A 22,539-nucleotide genomic window follows, 5' to 3' on the forward strand; every position below is an offset into this window, starting at 1 on the left:
GGCATATTTTCCGTTTGCAAAGGACTAACACCAGTAGAGTATAATTTCAAAATCAGATGTTTGATTAATGAATTTGAGCCAATACTCAAAGAACAGATATTTATTGAGTGCTGACCAGGTGCAAGATTCTTAAACCTTAGAATATCTAGTCCAAAGAGGACTTGTACAGATTCTGACCTCAAAGAACTTACAGGCTGGAGGGGAACGTAAATATGTAAAAATACTTACTTTATTCTTAATGGAAATTTTAAGAAAGTGCTAGGGGAACTTAGGGGAGATGATTATGGGGATTGATTACATAAAATCAAGGTGAATTGGGCCAGGGAGGCAACTCTTCCAGGGAGGAGTCAGTTAATATTCCTAGGCATGCATGTTGCTCAGTAATTGCAACATATACTTTTCCTGAGAGCAGAGTTGACATTGTGGTGGTGTCTTATTCTAGGTACTCTCCTTTTTCTTCATTGGTCTGATGTCCATGATGATTCCCCTGTGTGGTGTCTTTGGGGCCCTCATTGCTGTCTGTCTCATCATGGGTCTCTTCGATGGATGCTTCATTTCCATTATGGCTCCCATTGCCTTTGAGTTAGTTGGTGCCCAGGATGTTTCTCAAGCAATTGGATTTCTACTTGGATTCATGTCTATACCCATGACTGTGGGCCCACCTATTGCAGGTAAATGTAATGGTTCTCCAGTAATTATATGTAAAATATATTATGATTTATTGGTTGGTGGTCTTTTGCTTTTGTATGTGCCTTATTGATAACATTTTTAATAAGACCAGCTGTAGATGGCATGTTGAAAAAGTTTGCTGAGGAGTCTCTCTTATCCTTATTGATAATCTGACACACTCAGTAAAATGTGTAATTGCAATCTTCTGGGCTTTAAGCTTTTACAATTCCTGTATTTCACTTAGTATGTGTTTTGGAGAAATGGGAACATAGTTTCTTTAAAAAAAAGAGGTGAAGATTCTAAAAGATTTCTAAATATGTATGCTTTGGGCAAGAGATCGTATCCCCCCTAGAAATAATTAATGAAAAATACCATTTAGTGGAAACAACTCAAGTGTTCATCAGTGGATGAATGGACAAACAAAATGTGGTGCAGCCATAATGGGATATTATTCGGCCATAAAAAGGAATGAAGTATTGTACCAATACATGCTACCAGGTGATGAACCTTGAGAACATTATGCTAAGTGAAAGAAGCACAAATACAAAAGGTCACATACTGTATGATTTTATTGATATGAAATATCCAGAATAGGTAAATCCACAGAGGCAGAGAGCAGATTGGTGGTCTCCAGGGGCTGGAGGGAAGGGGGAGTAGGGAATAACTGCTTAACGGGTATGGCATTTCCTTCTGGTGTGATAAAAATATCTGGGGACTAGATAGAGGTGGCGGTTATACAACACTCTGAATGTGGTAAGTGCCACAGAAATGGTTAATTTATGTTATGATGCATTTCACCTTTAGAAATCTTCTCAATAGCATAAAATTGTCTCATGTTCAATATCACTGGGGTGCCAGTGATTAGATTAGAATCTGATAAAATTAGGATAAAATTCAAATGTATTTATTATCGTTGGTGTTTGGCACGTAAGGGGCTCAGAGAAAGTTCATTCTCGTGTCCAGAATCGCACATATCTAGCAACTTTTCCCGCTGGGAACCTAGTCACGAATCAAGCACACAGAGTCACTAAAGGTCACAGTCTCCCTGTAGCAGGAGAACCCTCCAGCCCTTCTTTCCCTGCCTGCAGGTAATAGACTATTCACACTATTTTTACACCTTACAAACGTAGATTTCTAGGGTTTCCAAGTCAAAAGCAGATAATAAGCAGCACTTTGGTAGGAATGGTGTTTGCAACTAGAAATAACTGATAACAGACCAAGAATAAGGAGATAACTGGAAACTTCCTAAGTTGGCAGAACAGCACCCAGCAACTGGCAGCAGAAAGCTCTTGACTCCTCAGGAGCTTCTGATGGATCATAGTATTACAGTCCAAACATGATGACTGGTGTTCATAAGGAAGGAAAGGGTCAGTATATAAGGAATATTCTGACTCAGAAGATAAGAAAATTGTAGATTTAGATATATTGTATATTTTATGTTTCTATCGAGAATAAATGCACACTTCATGTGTCGGTACTTGACAGATTCTCAGCTGTTTATTTAGAAAAGTCAGATACTCCATACAGTTTGTTCCCTGGACATTTCTGATAACTTAGGTCTTATGGTAAAAGTTACAAAAGTTTAAAAACACTAAGATAGGGGCACCTGGGTGACTCATTTGCTTAAGTGTCCGGCTCTTGGTTTTCGCTTGGGTCATGGTCTCGCGGTTTGTGGGTTCAAGCCCCACTGGGTTCTACACTGACACTGAGGAGCCTGCTTGGGATTCTCTCTCTCTGCCCCTCCCCTGCGCACGTGTGCGCGCTCTCTCTCTCTCGAAAATAAATAAATAAACGTTAAAAAAAAAAACCACTAGGATAACTTTTAAAATCTGGATTTTGTGGGGTGTCTGGCTGGCTCAGTTGGTAGAGTATGTGACTCTTGATCTTGGGGTTATAAGTTCGAGCCCCATGCTGGGTGTAAAGGTTACTTAAAAAATAAAATCTTAAAAAAATTTTTTTTAATGTTTTTATTTATTTTTGACAGAGACAGAGCACATGTGGGGGAGCAGCAGAGAGAGAGGGAGACGCAGAATCTGAAGCAGGCTCTATGCTCTAAGCTGTCAGCACAGAGCCCGACGGGGGGCTGGAACTAATGAACTACGAGATCATGACCTGAGCTGAAGTCAGACATTTTACCAACTAAGCCACCCAGGCACCCCAAGAATAAAATCTTTTTTAAAAAACCTGGATTTTGTTAGAGAAATTAGAAATAAGGAGTATTCAAAATAACCGTTTTTAGAAGCAGAGCCCAAGGATCTCTGTTTTATGTTTTAAGCAAAAAACATAAGAATACATGTTTTACTCCCACGTGCTGATAAATGTATGTAACAGTCTTTTTCATCCTCTTAGATCTATAATTTTTGTTACGATTTCGGATCATAATTTTAAATATAGTTTCATGTTATTTCATAAACAAATAGGCCTAAGAAAGATGTGAAATGTAGACGTTGTAAGGACCATTACACCAAAGGTCAGAATACCCCAAATGGCCTTTGAATAGTTTTGAGAAAGCCAAAGCTTGGTTGCAAATATTTTTTTCCATGTAATAACTTGGTGTAAAAACCCATAGGCTTGTAGTCTGTGACAAGATTAAAGATCTAAGATCTTTTCCTTCCTCCTATCAGGAAAGGTTTATACCTCAGACCCATTTCCTAGGCAATGTCTGATATTTGAGATGGTTGAACTAGTCCTGCTGAGATGAAGTTGTTAGCTTAGGAGGAGGCCATCAGTGTGATTGATCTGAGACCCCTAAAAGCCACACTTGGTTCTCTCTTGGTGACAGTTTTTTCCCTTCCCAGGGTTACTTCGTGACAAGCTGGGCTCCTACGATGTGGCATTCTACCTCGCTGGAATCCCTCCCCTTATTGGAGGTGCTGTTCTTTGTTTTATCCCATGGATCCACAGTAAGAAGCAAAGAGAGATTGGTAAAACCACTGGAGGAGAAAAGATGGAGAAAATGTTGGAGAACCAGAACTCTCTGCTGTCAAGCTCACCTGGAATCTTTAAGAAAGAATCTGACTCTGTTATTTAATGTCTTATATACCTCCAACCAGACTGGACTTGCTTTTGGAAGTTTAAGCAAGTTTCCCTTTTATATGAATTGCAAATTTCCTATTTTTTTAATTACATCTTAAGAATAGCACAATAATTGGGAAATAGAACCCTTATTACTACAAGAACCATTTCTGCCACTGAATAGCTAGCTGTTTGATATTTCCATGAGTTTGGGGGCAGAGACTATGGTATATGAAAACATGTCTGAAAGTCAAATATTAAGAGAATTGAAGCTATTCCAAAGCAACTTTGGAAACTGTGAATGCTAATAAGCTTATACAAATATTTAAAAATACCTCGGGGCGCCTGGGTGGCTCAGTTGGTTGAGCGTCCGACTTTGTTCGGCTCAGGTCGTGTTCTTGCTGTTCGTGGGTTCAAGCCCCGCATCAGGCTCTGTGCTGACAGCTCGGAGCCTGGAGCCTGCTTCGGATTCTGTGTCTCCCTCTCTCTGCCCCTCCCCTGCTTGCACTCTGTCTCTCTCTCTCTCTCAAAAATAAATAAATGTTTTAAAAAAAATTAAAAAAAAATACCTCACGCTATACTGAAAGGGTTGCAATTTGGTTAGGACTGGAAATAACGTTTATCGTCTCACATGGTGTTTTTAGTTCTGGTATCTCCGTTTTAATTTCTTCTGCTATTTGGAAACTTTTTACCTTTAAGTCTGGATTCTAGATAATGTCAGACCTACCTAAACCTCAAGTCTATGTTAAAGCTGCTTGCCTGCTGTTAAGTAAGATACGAAATTAAGTTATCCTGACTTGCTTCGGTGTCAGGGGAACTTCTTGGTGCTGATGGTAACACTGTGTTCAGATTCAGTACATGTGAGATGAAAAGGATCCTGTTCATTAGGGCAGAGCAATTTGGAAATCAGGCGCTTCTTCCACTTACTTTTTGTTCTCTTTTGGTTTGCAGTATGTTTTACTCAGGTAGCCAGAAACACCCCAAATTTCTGAAATTGTTTCAATGTTAACAATAAAGTAAAATAGAATGAATGAAAGAGATTCTGGCAGTTTTAACATAGAATTTTTCTGACTTCTGACTTTGTTGGCACTAGACTTGACATTTCAGCAGAGTCTTACCGAGCATGTTATCAAGTTGCAGTTTCAGGTGCAAATGGCGAAAAAAATCTTTTAATCATGCAGAAGGTATTTCTGGTGGAAATAATTGCTCAAATTGGTTTATAAAATTAATGGGTCTTGAAAGGTTAAAAGCACTTATAAAGAGAAATAACTTCTGTATTTCTCAAACTTTCTGGCAAAAATTTGCACTCATCAGTATTTATCCTAGCATGCTCCCCATTAACATTCCCAATATTTTTTCTATTTATACAAAAACACTTGTATGAAAGCTATTAAAGTTTTAAGGACCTAAACATTAAAACCGAAGTCATGCCATGACCTATACTCGTCTACAAAAAACTAAGAACAATTTCCTCATCCTGAAACTATACTTTAGTACCACATGTTTCTTATTTATGTCTTTGAAAATTAATAATATGCAAAGTATATTTAATTCCTAAGTATAAATGTGTATTAGAGCTTCTTCAAACGTAGCTTGTTCACTTGGGAAGAATGCTGTCTTTTTCTAAAGCACCTTCAGGATCCATAGGTTTCTAACTTCTCTGGATGGACAGAAACTTAATCTATTATCTCCCTGCTTTTCTTTTCAGCTTCTATTGTTTCTTTGCCTCTAGCTGAGGATATAGGTACCTGAAGAGCATATGAATTTGTAGTTGTTGACGGGGGTGGGGCAGGGCACACAGGGGGCTGGAGGGAAGCGAGGCAGTTAATTAAACAGCTAGAAAAACCCCAAAGTTCAAAATAGGAATGCTGAATGCGGAATTTATTTTTAATAGGATTTTAAGTGATTTTTTTATTGTGAAGACATCACTTAGCCATTTACTACATACAGATGGTTGCAACTTCCAGTACTTCTATATTTCATATTTAGGAAACTTGGGGAATTTGTTTTTTGGAAGGTTCTGTTGCTTAAAAGAACAACTATATTTTGACCATACTGCCCTTTCATATTCTTATTTTAAAGCTTTTAGAAAATGACTTAGAAATGATAATGTAAGATATTATTGGATTCATTTATTCACACCCAGTTACATAAAACATTATTTCCTGATTATTATCAGTACTTTTGAGAACATACAACTAAGATCAATCATCAAACTTGCCATTAGAAACATTTTTTTTTGATAGTTTTAGCATAGACTCCTAAGACTGCCTCACCCCCTTTTTACAGAAAGAATTCTAAAAGAGAAAATTTGCTCTGTAAAGACCTCCAAAATGTTTTCCCTTTCAAAATTTGGCTGATTTTAGAAAGAAAAAAAAGTAACAATCTGACTTGCTCTTGCTTGGTTAGTTTCCATAATAAAAGAGCAAAGTGACTGAAGTATTAATAGTATTTAGTATAGTATTTAGATCTCAGAATATTTTGTGTACAGTATTACACATATGCAGCTTTCAGTCTAATGGAATGAATTAAATGGGATCTATGATACTGAAAGAGCTCCACTATAATAGACTGTTATGGGGAGGTCTGTGCTGTAATAATATAAAGTTAAAAAGTATAAACGATGCTGAATTCTATAAAATGCATATTTCATAACATGTTGTTTGCTACAAAAAGTTCTAGAAGTCTGAAGTTTAAAGATAAAATGAAAAATACTAATATTCATAAGGATTTGTGTTTTAGACAAGAAATAGTACCATAATCTTTCAAAGTAAATCCTTTGTAATCTCTGAACAGAGCGTTACTATTGCAATAAAGTGACTCGATGGGCCTAAATTTTTTGGTTCAATCCAGACACTTTTTTGAGAGGAAAAGAATAGAGTCAGAACTCTGCTTTCTATCTCATCATGCTAATTCTGATAAAACTCAGCAAATTCTCAAATTCAAAGGTTCTGGTATTTGAGGCCAACAACATAAAGGGAGCAACTGTTTGCTCCCTTTACAGAGACTCTGGATCAGGTACTGTTGCCTATGGATCTTCCAGAAACATTGCAGTTAAATTTTACTGTGGTAGACGTTATTAGGATCCATCCATTTCAGTAGTAATAAACCACCCAGATCAATACTTTATTCAAAATTTATAAATTTCTTTGATCCCAGTTAAAATCCTTAGTCTACAGTCCTACGACAAGACTTGTAATATCCACTGGAAGTTGCATCATGCTTGCATTAAGCTTCAAATTCTATCCGTAAATAGAAACAAGACTTCATTTGTACTTCCTGATCCATTGTATCTGTTTATACATGTTTGCAGAAGATCCCCTCCCAAGTATGAAGAAAACCTTAACTCTGTTGGCTTCAACTTTCCACACTTTTAAAGTAAATGTACACCTAATTGTAAATAAACATAGGTTTGTCTTTACTTATGGTAATTCTAATCCTTTCAACTGCATTTAAGAATATTTTAATTTGTACCATTGTTATTTACAAACCACTTTATGTCCAAATGACTTTTGTGCTTAAGTGAATAGAAAACTGAATAGAAAATGCGATTAGGGGTAGGCAACCTCCAGCATGGGTAGCATAAGGGAAGTTCCTGGCCATGCACTTTTCCACCTTTTTTTTTTTTTAATATTTATCCATTTTTGAGGTGGGGGGGGGACAGAGAATCTGAAGTGAGCTCCCTGCTGACAAGCAGAGAGCCTGATGTGGGGGTGGGGCTTGAACCCACAGACCTCAAGATCATGACCTGAGCTGAAGTCGGATGCTTAACCAACTGAGCCACCAAGGCACCCCCCCTACCCTTTCTTAGGCCTCATTTGTTTCCTCTTCCTATTATCTTTATCCTTATCATTCTTTCCCCCTTTACTTCCCTCTGTCTTTCAAAAACCTGCTCAAGAGTCCATTGACATCCTTGCTTAGTTCCACTGGCTGTTTAGTTGCACTACTTACTGGTCCCTATGGCTTCACAGGATGAAATCGCATCCAGTTTCACGTCACCTGTCACCTGGTAGAATAGCTTGCTCTCAGCCTTCAACTTAGAGTTCTATTGGTCTCCGTTGAAAAAATTGTTTAATTGTGTGATTAAAATTTGGGGAGGAAGTGATAGGTGTTATATATTTGGCATCTTTTGTGCTAATATATAAAACTTTATTTAAATGTTTAATGCTTTCAGAGAAAAGATCAAGTTCTCAAATATTTTCAGACAGCATAATTTTTTACTTTGATTTTCATATTCCATTGAGAGCACATCATGGAGGATGCTGTGGAATGTAGTGGCCTCTCAGAGACGGCTCCTAATGAAATCTGCTGCAGGCTGATACTTTATGGTAAAGGGTGTTAAATTCCCAGAGTCTAGTCTACAAGTGGAAAGGATAAGTTAATTAGCTCTAGTTTAAAAAATAGGTAAAAAGGGATGCCCTGTAAACAGGGTGGTTCAGTCAGTTAATCCGCCTCTTGGTTTCAGCTCAGGTCATGATCTTGCAGTTCATAGGATTGAGCCCAGCATCAGGTTCTGTGCTGACAGTGCAGAGCCTGCTTGGGATTCTCTCTCTCCCTCTGCCTGCCCCCCACCTCTTTCTCAAAATAAATAAAATAAACTTTAAAAAAAAATGTAAACAATCAGGGGCGCCTGGGTGGCTCAGTTGGTTGAGCGTCCAACTTCAGCTCAGATCACGATCTCACAATTTGTGAGTTCGAGCTCTGTGCTGACAGCTCAGAGCCTGGAGCCTGCTTTGGATTCTGTGTCTCCCTCTCTCTCTGTTCCTCCCCCACTCACAATCTGTCTTTCTCTCTCTCTCAAAATAAAAACATTAAAACAATTTTTTTTAAATATGTAAACAATTTAAGTTTTAGACTCCTTAGGAAATTTCTAATTGAAAACTTCATCATTGCTGGCATAAACATTAAGGAGCATTTTTTGCATTAGGCTAAAAATTGTTGCTTTTTCCCATGTGTGAAAAGGAGAAGGAAGTGAAACATTATTTTACATTTATATTCTTTAAAAAAATTTTTTTTAAGTTTTTATTTATTTGAGAAAGAGAACACAAGCAGGGGAGGGGCCAGAGAGAGGTGAGAGAGAGAGAATCCCAAGCAGGCTCTGCACTGTCAGCACAGAGCCCCACATGGGGCTCGAACCCATGAACTGTGAGATCATGAACTGAGCCAAAATCAGGAGTTAGACACTTAAACGACTGAGCCACCCAGGCACCCGTACATTTATATTCTTTAATTTGAAAGATAAGTGGTATCTTGGCTAAGAGAAAAATGTATCATCCATCATAATTCAATTAACTCTTAAAAACAAAACTGTGCCTTGTTATTAAAACAGAAGAACAAGTTGGCCATTTGTTAACGGTGATGTGGTAATGTGAAATAAGGACACAGGAGACAAGGAAGGCTGACAATCATTAATTCTGCTCATATTACAGTAACTGAGTTTTGTTGATACTTTGGTGTAAAGGAGCTAAAAAGACCATCTAGAGCTGAGTTTGAGACTGGTTCACGGGGCAAAGAAGAACGAGGAGAGCAACAGAGAGCTCCTGGGCTCACTATAATCTTATAGTCACAGCCATTTTTATCAGTTGATTTGTTGGCAAACACTAACACTTTGTTTTATAAATACACTATAGAGTGATAGGTTACAGTGTCAAAGATAAAGGGCCAAATGCCCATAGCTAAATGTGAAAACCGCATACAACTTAGAACCACAGTTACTGAACTTACATAAATGTGGACTTGATCAGATGATGACTTTAGATGACTCCTGAGACAATAAAGACCCAGAAAACAATTTACGTCACATCTCTGAATCACTCAAAGAAACCTTGAAACTTGGGACATAGTTTACTTAGCGTGTCCTTTTTAAAATTGTCAGTTTTGAAAGAGTAAACATTAATCATCTTGACATCTATACACTCAAGGAAATCCTCATGGTTTCTTGACAGGATACAATATAGGAGGCTACCTCATTTACAAAACAGATGATTTCAAATTTTTGTTAGTATGTTAGAAAGACATTGGGAATGAAATAAAACCTTTCTAAGTACTTGATCCTGATGGTCCACCTACCTCAGCTTTCAGTGTCCAACTAAAAGCCCCGCTTAATCAATTCTTGCTTAATCAGAAGGGAGCTAGTGGTGATTCTGAGATCGAAAGGCAAGGGAGTCCAAGTAGTAAAGGGGGCCACGATATCAGTAAAATTTCCTAAGTGCTTTGTTCTGACAAGTGGCTATAAGAAGAACAAAAAAAGGAATATTAACTAATGTGCCCTGTGGATAATCTGAAACAGAAAAACTGGAGAAATTTATAATTGCTATATAATAATGAACACTTACTAAAATGCTTCACTAGTGGCTTTTCAAATTATACTGGCAGCTTGACGATGAACTCTTGTTTTCATTTGTGTTTTCTTTGGCAGGAAAATGGATGATCACTGACAACAGATTATATGCTTGTGCCTTACTTAACCTTACAGCTTACATATTAAACTCCTGTCAGAGGCACCCCTTTCCTAGTGGAACAGGGACCACTGGAGTTTTTAAAAATGCTGTCGTTGAGTGTGGCAACAGTGAAGGAGTTAACTCCCAAGTTCCTAATCTAATTAAAGATGTTTCTAGCCTTTCAGTATGCATGTTGTAAGAAAAGTATTTTGGAGTTGAATGTCACTAACCATGCATATTGTAGGAACTATCGATATAAATTAACACTTGTAAATCTAACTAAGTCTGTGATAATATTTTGGAGACTCTGATGTATAACTTTTATTCTTTACCAGATAATACTTTTCAGTATCTGTCCGTATTAGAAGAGTCATTCCGTTAAATATCTTAAATGTGGGTAAGCACAAAAACATTTTCTGTTATGATATTCTCTAAATGTAGTCTTCTGTAGTATGTTCTAATATGCTAGAAAGTTAATGGGTCAAAGTATCTTTCATAGTTCAGTCTATATTGGAAGAGTATGTCAGGGACTGAGAGTTTCATGAGTGCTGTTTTTGGATCCCGTACAATGAGCACACTATATATTTGGTGCCTTTTTTTCCTACCAAAGAAAGATTAGGTCAAAACTGGTGCTAAATTTTATGTTCCTTTCAAAATTATTTTTCCTTTTTAAATATAACACAATAGGAGAGGTGTAGATCCAGCAGTATTATGCATGTTGTATTTTGTATATACATCTAAGGAAAAAAAACCTCCCCTAAAAACCAGTATCTACTTAGAGGTATATGATTTTTGTTAACACATAAGGCTTCCAAGTGTAAAACTGGTACGAAAATAATCACTAAATGAAAACTTAGTAATGAACATTGCCTCCCAAGGTAATAACTTTAAGGAAGAGGTCCCGTGCAATGCTATATGTCAATTATATCTCAGTTAAAAAATACAAAAGTCCCTTATCAATGTTTCTAACACAAAGTTAGCTATTCAAAGTATCCTGTAACTCTGAGAGGGTACAGAGAAAATTTTATGTATGTTTCATCGTGTATCTATATTTACATATGTACAAAATAGCTTTCTAATAAGCTTATTTTAAGTAGATATTTTAAGCTATTTTTCAGGCTAAAATTCGAGTTTGGGGAGTCATCAATCTCAAAACTTGGACAATGAGTTACATTAAAAAAAATTCTCACTGAAAGTATCATCGTTCGTCTTTCAGATTTAACAAAGAATTGAGTGAGTAAGGACCACATCTGGGTGTCAGCAAACCTCAGATCTATGGTTTATTAAGGGTTCTCAGCATGTCATGGTTGTAGCCAATTGTATGACACCCACCTAAAATTCCACATGGATCTCTGAGTTTTAATGTCTCGTAAGTAGGATTCAGATGAAGTGAGGACAACAGGTTTTTATTTAATCCTGCTGACTTTTGTAGACTGCCTTAACTATGAGGATTTTATAAATGTAAATTAGGAAAATGGTGCACTATAGAAAATTAGGAAGACCATACTAGAGTATACCGGATTCTCTGCTAACTAATGATAACTCCTTTCTACTGTTAACATGAGTTAAATGTGGAGGGGAGAATGGGGACTTGTTCATCAGAAGTCACTGTCCAGTGAGATTAAATATCCCTTTAGTAACTTCTGATGTAACTTAGTTTATTGTGATTGGAGAACTGTACGCTTTGCAAAGGCACTGCACAATGCTTGATAAATTTGCATTTTGTCAGTTCGTTCTCCGATCGGTTTATTTTAGCCTGAAAGTTGGAGCCACAATAAACAGAACCCTACAGTTTTAAGAGACAGCTTGGATATTTTAAGTATCTCCTCATATAATGTGACATTTTTCATGTCACCTTATTTTAATGTTTATCTCAAAAAGTAATTTGTAAATTATGTGCATGTTTTCAAGGTTAGAAAAACATGCTGTATCTTAGACCTCAAAACCAAATTATTCCAAGTGCACACTGCGCACCAGAGCGTGGCTCTGCTTCTCTACCTACACAGGATGCCATTTTTGGCACAGTTGTTTTAAGTGTAGATCACTATGTGAAATGATTATGCTGGATTTGATCAGTATGCAGTATTTTAGCATTTGCCTTTAAAGACTGTTTTTTTCTTTTTAAGGAGTATAATTTATAATTGATTTTTTTTTTATAATGTGCAATTTCATATAGATAAGCAAATCCTTTTTAATGAAAAGAGCTTTGTAATCATTTGGAGAAGAAAATCATTTACTGTGGAACAATGTGATATTCTCAGTAAATACAATAAAAAAATTCTAGCAAATTTCTTTAAGGCTTTGTGATTATACTTACAGAGTTCCCCGGGGAGATGAGGGAAGGAAAAATTACTGAGGTGAAGGAAACTGTCTGTGTTGAATAAAAGAAAAATAAGCTGTGTGCTTTTTAAGCTGCATACACGTATTCCAAGTGTGTTTGGGTATTGTTATTCCTCCTTGGTAAGCGACACGGATAGAAATAATCCCAAAGCACTGGCTAGTCCCCAAAGTAGTTCTCTTTGACACTCTTTTTTTGTAGTTTGAATTACATTACTGTTTTACTTAAACTGATGAAACGTATTACATTCAGCTGGTACTTGAGACCCCTGCCTCGCTGACACTTTCAAGGGATGATCCAGAACAGGCTGGCATTTTGGTGGAGACCCACTTAGAGAAAAACTGACTCTGTAGTCAAGGGTTATGTATTGTTTGATGTGCCCTAACTACAAAGCCAATCATTATTTACATTTAATGGTGCTAAAGAGAATGTATACATTAAACTCGAGAATATGGGATCTGTGATGTATCACTTACTCCAAAATTATTTACATGCCTGCACATAGGTGCCAGAATGTGCAGGCCATCGGAAGCCTTTTGAGAGAACCGTGAGGGACTAGGTATGACAGATTGTTACTGATCTTAAGTAGGATAAAATTCACTCTCCCGGGAAAATAATTTTTACAGAAAACAATTTCTAATGTATATAGAAAACTTCATTTTTCTAGAGGCATAGCTCAAATCAAATAATTACTGTATCCGACTTAGGCTAGAAAGTTCTCAAATCTCCTGCTAATGAACCTAAAACTTTAGATTGAAGAGTTCTTTTTTTAAACTCTGAGTCACCGGTGTCTTCTTGAACCCTTCCAGGGATAGGAAGCTCACTACCCCCACCCCAAATGGTGGTCTCTTCTGTAGCTGGGCCCTTTGCTTCCCACAGTCACCCCATTTAGCTTAACCACCTGTCCTTGTCCCCTTGTCCCAGCTTAACCACCTCCCTCGCCACTCTTGGACTTCTGTCAGTTACTGATTCCAGCAAATGGCCAGTATTTATGGGGAGCAAATTTATTTCCACTCACACCCAAAAGCAACACTTGAAACCTTGTCATCTCTGGAAGTGGCTTCATCTATGAAGTCTTTTTTTGTTTGTTTTTAATGTTTATTTATTTTTGACAGAGAGAGAGAACAAGTAGGGAAGGGGCAGAGAGAGAAGGAGATACAGAATCCGAAGCAGGCTCCGTGCTGACAGCAGAGAGCCCGACGCGGAGCCTGAACTCACGAAACGTGAGATAATGACCTGAGTCAGATGCTTAACCAACTAAGCCACCCAGATGCCTCAAGTCTTTTTTTTTTTTAAGTTTATTTATTTATTTTGGGAGACAGAGACGGAGGGGAGAGAGAGAATCCCAATCAGTCTCCATACTGTCAGCATGGAGCCCAACGTGGGGCTTGAACTCATGAACTTCGAGATCACGACCTGAGCCGAAATCAAGAGTCGGATGCTCAACCAACTGAGCTACCCGGGCGCCCTTCATCTTTGAAATCTCAAATATCAACATCCCTCTCTCTTCTCATGACTTAGTGTCACGTTAATGGAACCCTTTCTCGCTTCCATTTGACCTGCTCTTCAACTCCGAGCTCATCTTCCCGTTGACTCCATTCTCTCCCAATCTCCACTCCCTCTCAATTTACCAGATCTGTTCCCTCTGTCTATTCCCTACCCTTACTCCGGGGATCTAAAAACCGCCAAACAGCTCTCCGAATATTCAGCTCACTAGTTCCCCCTACACCCCCCACTCCTCACATTAAACACTTCTAGCTTCCTCAACTGTCCTGTGTCAATTTTTCCCCCTCTACTGGATCATTTCCATCATCATTATATACCTGCTATGATTTCTCCCATCTTGAGGGAAAAAAGACTTCTTTTAAACTCGCATGCCCCCTGCAGCTACTATCTCATTTCTTTCCATCCATTTAGAAAAGGCCAAAAAAAAAAAAAAAAAAAAAAGGCCAAAAACAAAACTTTGAAAAAATTTCTACTCACCCTCTTCGATTTTATCTCCTATTCGCTTTTAAGTCCTCTCCGTTAGGATTTTACCCCCCCACCACTCTGCTGAAACTGCCCTTCTCAAGGGTACCATTGGCCACCACGTCACTAAATGAAATCGTCATTTTTCAGTCCTCATTTTATTTGAATGACCAGCAGCACTCAGCACAGGATTCAATCCCTGATCCCTGAATCAGGCTCCCGGTGCCACACACATACCTGGTGTTCCTCCATTCTTTCTAGCCACTCCTTCCCAGTCTCCCACCCCTAAACACTGGGAGCACATCGTAGCTTAGTTTTGGAACCCCTTCTCTATTCTACCTACATGCTCTCCCTAGGTGACCACCCTGGCTCACAACTCGAGTTGTTACCTAGAGGCTGTTGGAGCACATACCTCATCACCCTTGAACTTCAGACCTTAGATTCAACTGCCAACCTAACACCTCTAACTGGATGATCTCTTCTGTTCTTTGTTCCCAGAGGTGCTTCTCCTCTGTCTCTTCTCTGTAGAACAGCCAGCATGACCCAGTCAAAATGTGTCAGGTGAAGTCAGTCCTCTGTTCAGAAGCCTCCCGTGGCTCCCTCTCTCTCTCTCAGAAAAAGCCGAAGTCCTTGCCATCACCGGCAAAGCTCCACGTGTTCTGGCACCTGTTATGTCTCTGACTGCATCTCCTGCTCTCTCCTCCTGAACCACCTGCCTCCTTCCACTTCCATCCTTACATTGCTGCCCCTTGCCCAGGCTGCTCTTCCTCTGGCTGGACTGTTCCTTCCACCTGCATTGTTCTGTCACGTCCTTTAGGGCTTTACTGAAAAGTCTTCTCCGTGAGGCCTTCCCTAACTATTTAAAATTTAATTCCCCCCCACCCCCAGGGCACCTGGATGGCTCAGGTCATGATGTTGAGGTTTGTGAGTTCGGCCTGGCCTCAGGCCCTGTGCTGACAGCTTGGAGCCTGTTTCAGATTCTGTCTCTCCCTCTCTGCCCCTCCCCTGCTCGTGCTCTGTCTCTGTCTCTCTCTAAAGTAAATAAACATTAAACAAAAAAATTTTTTTAAATTTAATTCCCCCTCCCCGACACTTCCTTATCCTGCTTCCCAAGTTAATTTTTTTCTCCTTAGCTAGCAGTTATCACTAGTCATTTATGCTTTATCTTCTTTATTGTCTGGCTTTTACACTAGACTGTAAGTTCCACAAGGGTAAGGTTGTTGTCTATTGTTTTATCTCTAGCACTTAGAAAAATGCCTGGCAGGGGTGACTGGCTCAGTCAGCTGAGTGTCCAACTCTTGGTTTTGGCTTAGGTCATGACCCCAGGGTTGTGGGATCAAGCCCCATGTCAGGTTCTGTACCGAGTGTGGAGCCTGCTTGGGATTCTCTCTCTTTCTTCCTCCCTCTGCCCCTCTCCCCTGCTCTAAAATAAAAATAATAAAAAATAAAAATAAGATAAAAATAAAATCTTTAAAAAATTAAGACAATGAAAGAAAAACGCCTGGCATAGAGAAGGTGCTCAATAATTATTTGTTGACTACATGGTTTCCAAACTTGTCAACACTATAATATTGACTTTCTCCATCTTGGGAACATTCCCCTAGAGAACTCAGCCAGTGCAGCTGGAGTGAGTTGGCAAGATCAGGATCAGGACTGAGGATAGCTTGGCTGGCATGGCTGCCCCAAGGCCAAGGAGAGGGCCTACACAGTCAGGAGATTAATGCCATATATCGGGCTTGAACAGATAAGTGAATAGATTGAGGTTTCCACGGTTGGAGAAGGGAGGCTTCCAACATGGTGCTGTGGTGATGGACTGGAACTGGAAAATGTGGTATGAATATGTGTGTTATGTGTGCACTTGTGCTGGGGGCAGGGATACACATGTGCTCATACGTCTACTTCCTACCTCTGCCCCTCCAGGCCCCTCTAGAGGGCCTAGAAGCAATGATATTCCAGGAGCCATGAGTATACCTCCATATTCGACCTTGTAACAGCAGGGACTCAGAAGGCAGATACTCAGCTAAATAGACGTCCTTGTATTTAATGTAAAATGCAACGCTAGCATAATGGAGCTGAACGGGACACTCATGGAAATCTTACAGTACTTCCTAATTTTATAGGAAGAGAAAAGCTTGTTTTCAGACATTAAAGAAGAAGAAAATACCCCAATCCGTCATCCAGAGATAATTAATTGCCTTTATAATTACAGAATGTATCCCTTAAGACTATATCTACAGAAATGTTTCGCAAAAGTGAAGAAATACTAAACATGCAATTTTTTGCAAAATGTTTTTTTCACTTGGTGTTTGTAAATATCTTCTCATGTTCTTGTTTTTGGTGACAAAAAATGAAAACTGCTTCAAGCAAAAGAATGAAAAGTTCAGGTATCATCTGACATCAGATATGGCAGAATCTAGGGTCGAATCATGCCATTGCTGAGTTTGAGCCCCACCTGTGGCATGGAGTTTACTTAAAAAAACAAGCAACAAAAACCAGAATGCTGCTGTGACCACTTTAATGTAAATTTTCTTCTACATTCCTGATAATTTTCTTAAACTGGGTTTCCCAGAATGGGATTACTAAGGTAAGATGAATGAATACTTACATTTTTTAATGCATATGTGGTTCCTGAGGTTTTCAATCTAAATTTTTTGTTTTAAATGTTTATTTTTGAGAGACAGAGCATGAGCAGGAAAGGGGCAGAGAGAGAGGGAGACACAGAATCCGAAGCAGGCTCCAGGCTCTGCACTGTCGGCACAGAGCCTGACGTGGGGCTCCAACCCATGAGCCGTGAGATCATGACCTGAGCTGAAGTTGGATGCTTAACTGACTGAGCCACCCAGGAGCCCCTGAGGTTTTCGATCTAAATAATGGATACTAAACATGATGCAAATGCGTGCATTCTCATCACATGATAAAAAAAACAAAACAAAACAAAACAAAACAAAAAAACTTTAGTGGATTTAAATATTTTTATATTTTAACTTACAGCTTCACTGATAAACCCAAGGGTAGGTGGACACAGAAGGCTTCAGGGGTCGGCTTGCTGGCAGGCTGGTGTGGCCTGGGGGTAGACGAGGTCTATGTCAGGAGGGCAGCAGAAAACAATCTTCCGGGGACCAAATGAGCCAAGGCTGGCGGGTAGATGTGCAAACAGAGGTCGCAAGCTACTGCTAGCCTGAGGCCTGGGGTCTGCTTCTGGGAAGACCGGGAGAAGGTGGTCGGTCACTGGGCCCAGGCCGGGTCTGTGCCACTGCCGTAGCCAAGGGACTATGCACAGTGGCGGCAGAGCACCACTTGCGGGGCTACCCCCCAATCTCATGCTCACGGCTGTTAGACTGTGCAACAAGGGCAAGAGAAAGCAAAATGCAACAAAGAGGAACCAGGAGAAGACGCCCGCCCCCTTCCTCCTACAATGTCCCTCCAGCGCCCGCTCCAGAGAGGTTTAACAGTGCGCTTCACAGTAAAAGAGAAATGCCTGAGTCTAGTCTGTTAGTGCAGGGCAGGTCCTTGAGGGTGAATGTGGAGCTCAGAGGCAATCAGTTGATAACTAGTTGACATGATGCTAAAAGCTACCAATAACTGCTCATTTCAGCCTTTTGACCTACAGGAGAATTAGTTTCCTTTTATGATTAAATATTGAGAAACTCAGAGGGTCAGTACATGCTGTGGGATACCCTTGATCTGACAGCCACAAATGTAACCCATTCTGAGAATTTGTGGACCAAGTCAGAAAATCTCACCCCTAAAGTGGAAGGAGGGGGGGGATTTATATTTTGGAACTAAAAAGAATCGACCTTAAATGGATAGGAGTAGCTATCTGCGGAAATCTTCTGTGAAAATAACATACCAGAGTAAGGATTTATAAAGATGCTGCTGATAAAAGTAGGGTACAATCTAAATCTCAGACAGGTCCAGGTCATCTCCCTGAAAGGAAAGATAGAAATCTAAAATCCTAACAATCAGGGCTAAACTGATAGGAAGACTCAACTCAGAAGTCAAGGATATTGTTAAAAAGAGCTTTAGAGGGTAACAATTTGTCCCTACATCCCCAATACTTCTACGATTCTGATTTTGCTAATACAGCCAAAAAATTAGCCTGACAGTGGAAAAGGGCAATTTATCTGGTTCTAAAGTTCTAAGGACATATAGAAATTCCTTCTCCTCCATCTTTTGCTATAATAGAGAAACTTGAAATATAGCAGTACAGGGGGCACCTGGATGGCTCAGTCAGTTAAGCATCCGACTTTGGCTCAGTTCATGATCTCACACTCCACGAGTTCGAGCCCCGCGTCGGGCTCCGTGCTGACAGCTCAGAGCCTGGGGCCTGCTTCAGATTCTGTGTCTCCCTCTCTCTGACCCTCCCCCATTCACACTCTGTCTTTATCTGTCTCAAAAATAAATAAACATTAAAAAAAAAAGAAAGAAATATAGCGGTCAGCAAACTTTCTCTGTAAAGGGCCAGATGGTAAATATTTCAGGCTTTTCGGGCCCTGGGGGTCTCTGTCACAACTACTCAATTTGGTCACTGTAGTGCAAATCCAGACCATACATAATGGGTAAATAAATACATGTGGCTGTGTTCCAGTAAAACTTTATTTACAAAAACAGGATGTGGCCAGATATGGCCTGTGGGCTTCAGTTTGCTGACCTCTTACCTAACCTATCATTGATCTGACCAGACTGGTCCAACTAGTTGGGAAGGGGTGCCTTGGGAATACTAGATGCAGGGCATATCGCTCTGTTTACAGATTAGCATCTTTGGGTGTGGTCATATCAGTCAGTTTTCTGGGAACTGATCCATTCTGCATGAACTAACAGTTTAGTTCTTAACCTTGAAAAGTTGATCTCTGAAGAGACGTGACCTTGGGGTCTGGCCTGAGTAGCTCATCTGTCTCATTCATTTACTATTCTCTCTCTCTCTCTCTCTCTCTCTGTCTCCCTCCCTCCCTCCCTCTCAATCTCTCTTCCTCTTTTCACCATCTCTAAATGACAGCACCAATATACTAATTTTTATTTTTATTATTAATAACATTTAATATGTACTACTAACCAAACAGGCTTTTCTTTAGGTTTAGTAATCAGTCTATATGTATAAGAGAAAATATTCAGTTTTAACAATTCAGCTATTATCATGAAGAGTTGTTATCTGCATTAAAAACACAAAGTATTATGAAAGATTATATTTTCGTCATCTTGGGCTGCCATAACTAAATACCACAGACTGGATGTCTTAACAGGTATTTATTCTTCATAGTTCCAAAGGCTGGGAAGTCTAAGATCAAGGTGCTAATTCAGTTCCTTGGGAAGGCATTCTTCCAGGATTTCAGAAGGTTGCCTTCTTTGTGTCCTCACAAGAGAGCTCACTGGCTCTGGTCTCTCTTCCTCTTCTTATAAGGAAACTAATCCCATCATGGGGCCCTACCATCATGACCTCATCTAAACCTACTTACCTCCCAAACAGCCTACCTCCAACTACTAGCACAGAGGGATTAGGTTATCAACATAACTTTGCAGGGAAGGAATACAATTTAGTCCATAGCAGATTATTTTTGTTTCTTTATGAAATTGTCATCAAAGAGGCCCTGAAAGAGTTGAAAACCTAACCGAGGAGCTCCAATAAATAATTACTCAGTAATGGTTTTGAGTGTGTAATTAATGTTCCCTAATTGTCAAGGAAGATAGTAAAATGATAAACTATTGGTGGTAACTGATGTATAAACCAGATAGAAGCTGGGCTTTAGGAATATGCTATTTTGGCATGCCTTAACTCATTCTTATGGCTTCACAAGCCCCTTGTTTTGGCTTATCAGTTTAGCTCCTATTCTACACTAGACCCTTTTGCTTAATGACTCAGTTCGACTCATTCTCATGGATTTTGACTATTTTGGCTCCCTTCCCTGGGTTCCCAATAGGTCTAACCCACTGAAATAATAGATAAGAAGCATTTCCATCTCAAGTTAATGGTCAGAGCTGACCCTGACCCAGCCTGGGTTGGATGAACATTTTCCACTATGCATAATTTCTCTCTTTGAAGAGCCCTCAAAGCTAGACCTAGGATCTTAGGGCCATATTTTTTTACATCATTTGAGCCTTCCCTGTATTACGATTAGTAGCAAAGGGTGGCTTGGAGTGGGACAGGGACAGTTTAGCTCACTTAAAATTTCCTTTAGCTCCTTACCTTCAGCCACTCTAAATAAAGCTACAATTGAAGTGAAAATGTTTTATATGTATATATTTTTAATTTTAGAGTGAGAGAGAGCAAGTGGGGAGAATGGCAGAGGGAGACAAAGACAGAATGCCAAGCAGGCTTCGCACTCAGCACAGAGCTGAGGCGGGGCTCCATCCCACAATCACGGGACCACCACCTGAGCCGAAGTCAAGGGTCACATGCTCAACTGACTGAGCCACCCAGGGCCCCAAAAATGGTTTATCTTGAATACAAGTCCCCAAACTCTCCCCACCTTCCAATCGGATTGTTACCTTACACCTTCTTTTTTAAAAAATTTTATCTATCTTATCATTTTAGAGAGACAGGGGCACATGAGTGGGGCAGAAGGAGAGAGAGAGAGAATCAGGCGGAGGGAGGGAGGGAGGGAGGGAGGGAGAAGGGGGGAGAAGGGGGGAGAAGGGGAGAGGGGGAGTGAGGGAGAGAGAGAGAGAGAGAGAGAGAGAGAGAGAGAGAGAGAATGAGAATACATCTTAAGTTCCACACTCAGCGCAGAGCCTGACTCGGAGCTAGATCTTAAGATCCTGGGACCATGACCTGAGCCAAAATCAAGAGTCAGATGCTGAACCGACCTGAAGCTCTCAGGAGCCCTACCTTACACCTTCTTCTATAGAAATTCTGGAGCCACCACTGAGCATGTATGTGCAGAAGAAAATACACGCTTTCACATGGGCACACATGTGCACACACACACACACGGTCATGGGAACCGTTGCCCCCATACCCACCTTTCCATCCTCACCAAACCACTCTGGTGCAAATATAATGATCGCCTTGCTAATCTATGTAATAAAACCACTAAAGCTATCTCCCTTTCTCTAGATCCTTCCTACTCCAGTTCAACTGGCCAATACTGCCTGCTCATGTTCTTAGTCCTCCGCATTCACGTGATATTCTTACTACTCAGAAACCTTTTACAGCTTCCTGGAGTCAAACCATGATCAAAAGATTATGTCTTCAGTTGGTTTTCAAAGTTCTTCACAATCTAGCCCCCAAATGCCTTTCCAGACTTACCTATTACTCTCAGAGAACTTTCCACTTAGTAAAGGTGGTCAACTCACTATTTTTAAACTCACTTTAGACGGTCCTCACCTTTGAGCCTCTCTTCATGCCGTTTCCGAGCTCAATCCTGACTCAAATCGCACATGTCTCCTGAACCCCTGCCACACGGCCTGGTGCACGCAATGCTTGCTTTTCTCTTGGCCCTTCAGCTACTCCACCATGATTCCTCTATCCAAATTCCCAAGCTTCTTCTGCCTCAACTCTTTACTTTGGCATACTTTGAATAATTTGTTTGCCTCAGACTTCATCGAATCCTTCCTTCACCGATGCAGGGTTCACACTCAATTAATTCTTCCTAGATGTCTACAATGGAAGTTTTCAGTGACTCTCTTTATATTGTAGCTTGGGTTATAACAATTTTGTTAAAGAATTATCAAAACACAGCACCTAAGACAATCCCTTTTTATAATAACCTACAGTCTGAAGGTTTGAAGAAGGGAGTAACAATACTACTGGTATACCAGTTTCAAGCTGCTTTCTTACTATTGGGACAAAAATGAGTAAGAAATGGTTTTAAACGGGTTATTTGCTGCTCTTCTCAAAGTCAGAATTACAAGGGACCTCAGAGCTATCTACTTTAACCCATGCATTTGGAAAGGGAGGCTGAGGAAAATTACATAATTATCCAACATGACTGTGATTCTTTAGCTCCAGTGTATTCTCCACAGGAATTACAGGTGATCACTTGGGTTTTAAAACCACACACTCTCCTAATTTTCCTCTTCTCTTAGGCTCCTTTGCGGGAAGCTCCTCACCTTCCCTACCTTTACACGTGGCGTGGCCTCAGGGATTACTGAGTCCCTGGCCCTCTTTGGTCT

The 22,539-nt window shown here is 39.9% G+C and overlaps 1 protein-coding gene and 1 long non-coding RNA gene across 7 annotated transcripts in view; one reads left to right on the forward strand and one right to left on the reverse strand.

Moving 5' to 3' along the window:
- Positions 1 to 4,603, forward strand: part of SLC16A10 (solute carrier family 16 member 10) — a 114,416-nt gene extending 109,813 nt beyond the window's left edge. The window contains exons 5-6 of the mRNA XM_049654191.1: positions 443 to 671; positions 3,468 to 4,603. Coding sequence (XP_049510148.1) covers positions 443 to 671; positions 3,468 to 3,700 — 462 coding nt within the window. The 3' untranslated portion in view covers positions 3,701 to 4,603. The remainder of the gene's footprint in view (positions 1 to 442; positions 672 to 3,467) is intronic.
- LOC125938811 (uncharacterized) overlaps positions 1 to 22,539 on the reverse strand; it is a 58,216-nt gene that overhangs the window by 25,318 nt on the left and 10,359 nt on the right. For 3 of the 6 annotated variants that reach the window (XR_007462821.1, XR_007462823.1, XR_007462819.1), the window contains exon 2: positions 9,754 to 9,913. The exons of the other annotated variants lie outside the window; for them this stretch is intronic. This is a non-coding gene — a long non-coding RNA (uncharacterized LOC125938811). The remainder of the gene's footprint in view (positions 1 to 9,753; positions 9,914 to 22,539) is intronic. 6 annotated transcript variants of the gene reach the window in all.

Source organism: Panthera uncia (genome assembly GCF_023721935.1).
Source record: "Panthera uncia isolate 11264 chromosome B2 unlocalized genomic scaffold, Puncia_PCG_1.0 HiC_scaffold_24, whole genome shotgun sequence".
Lineage (NCBI taxonomy): Eukaryota > Metazoa > Chordata > Mammalia > Carnivora > Felidae > Panthera > Panthera uncia.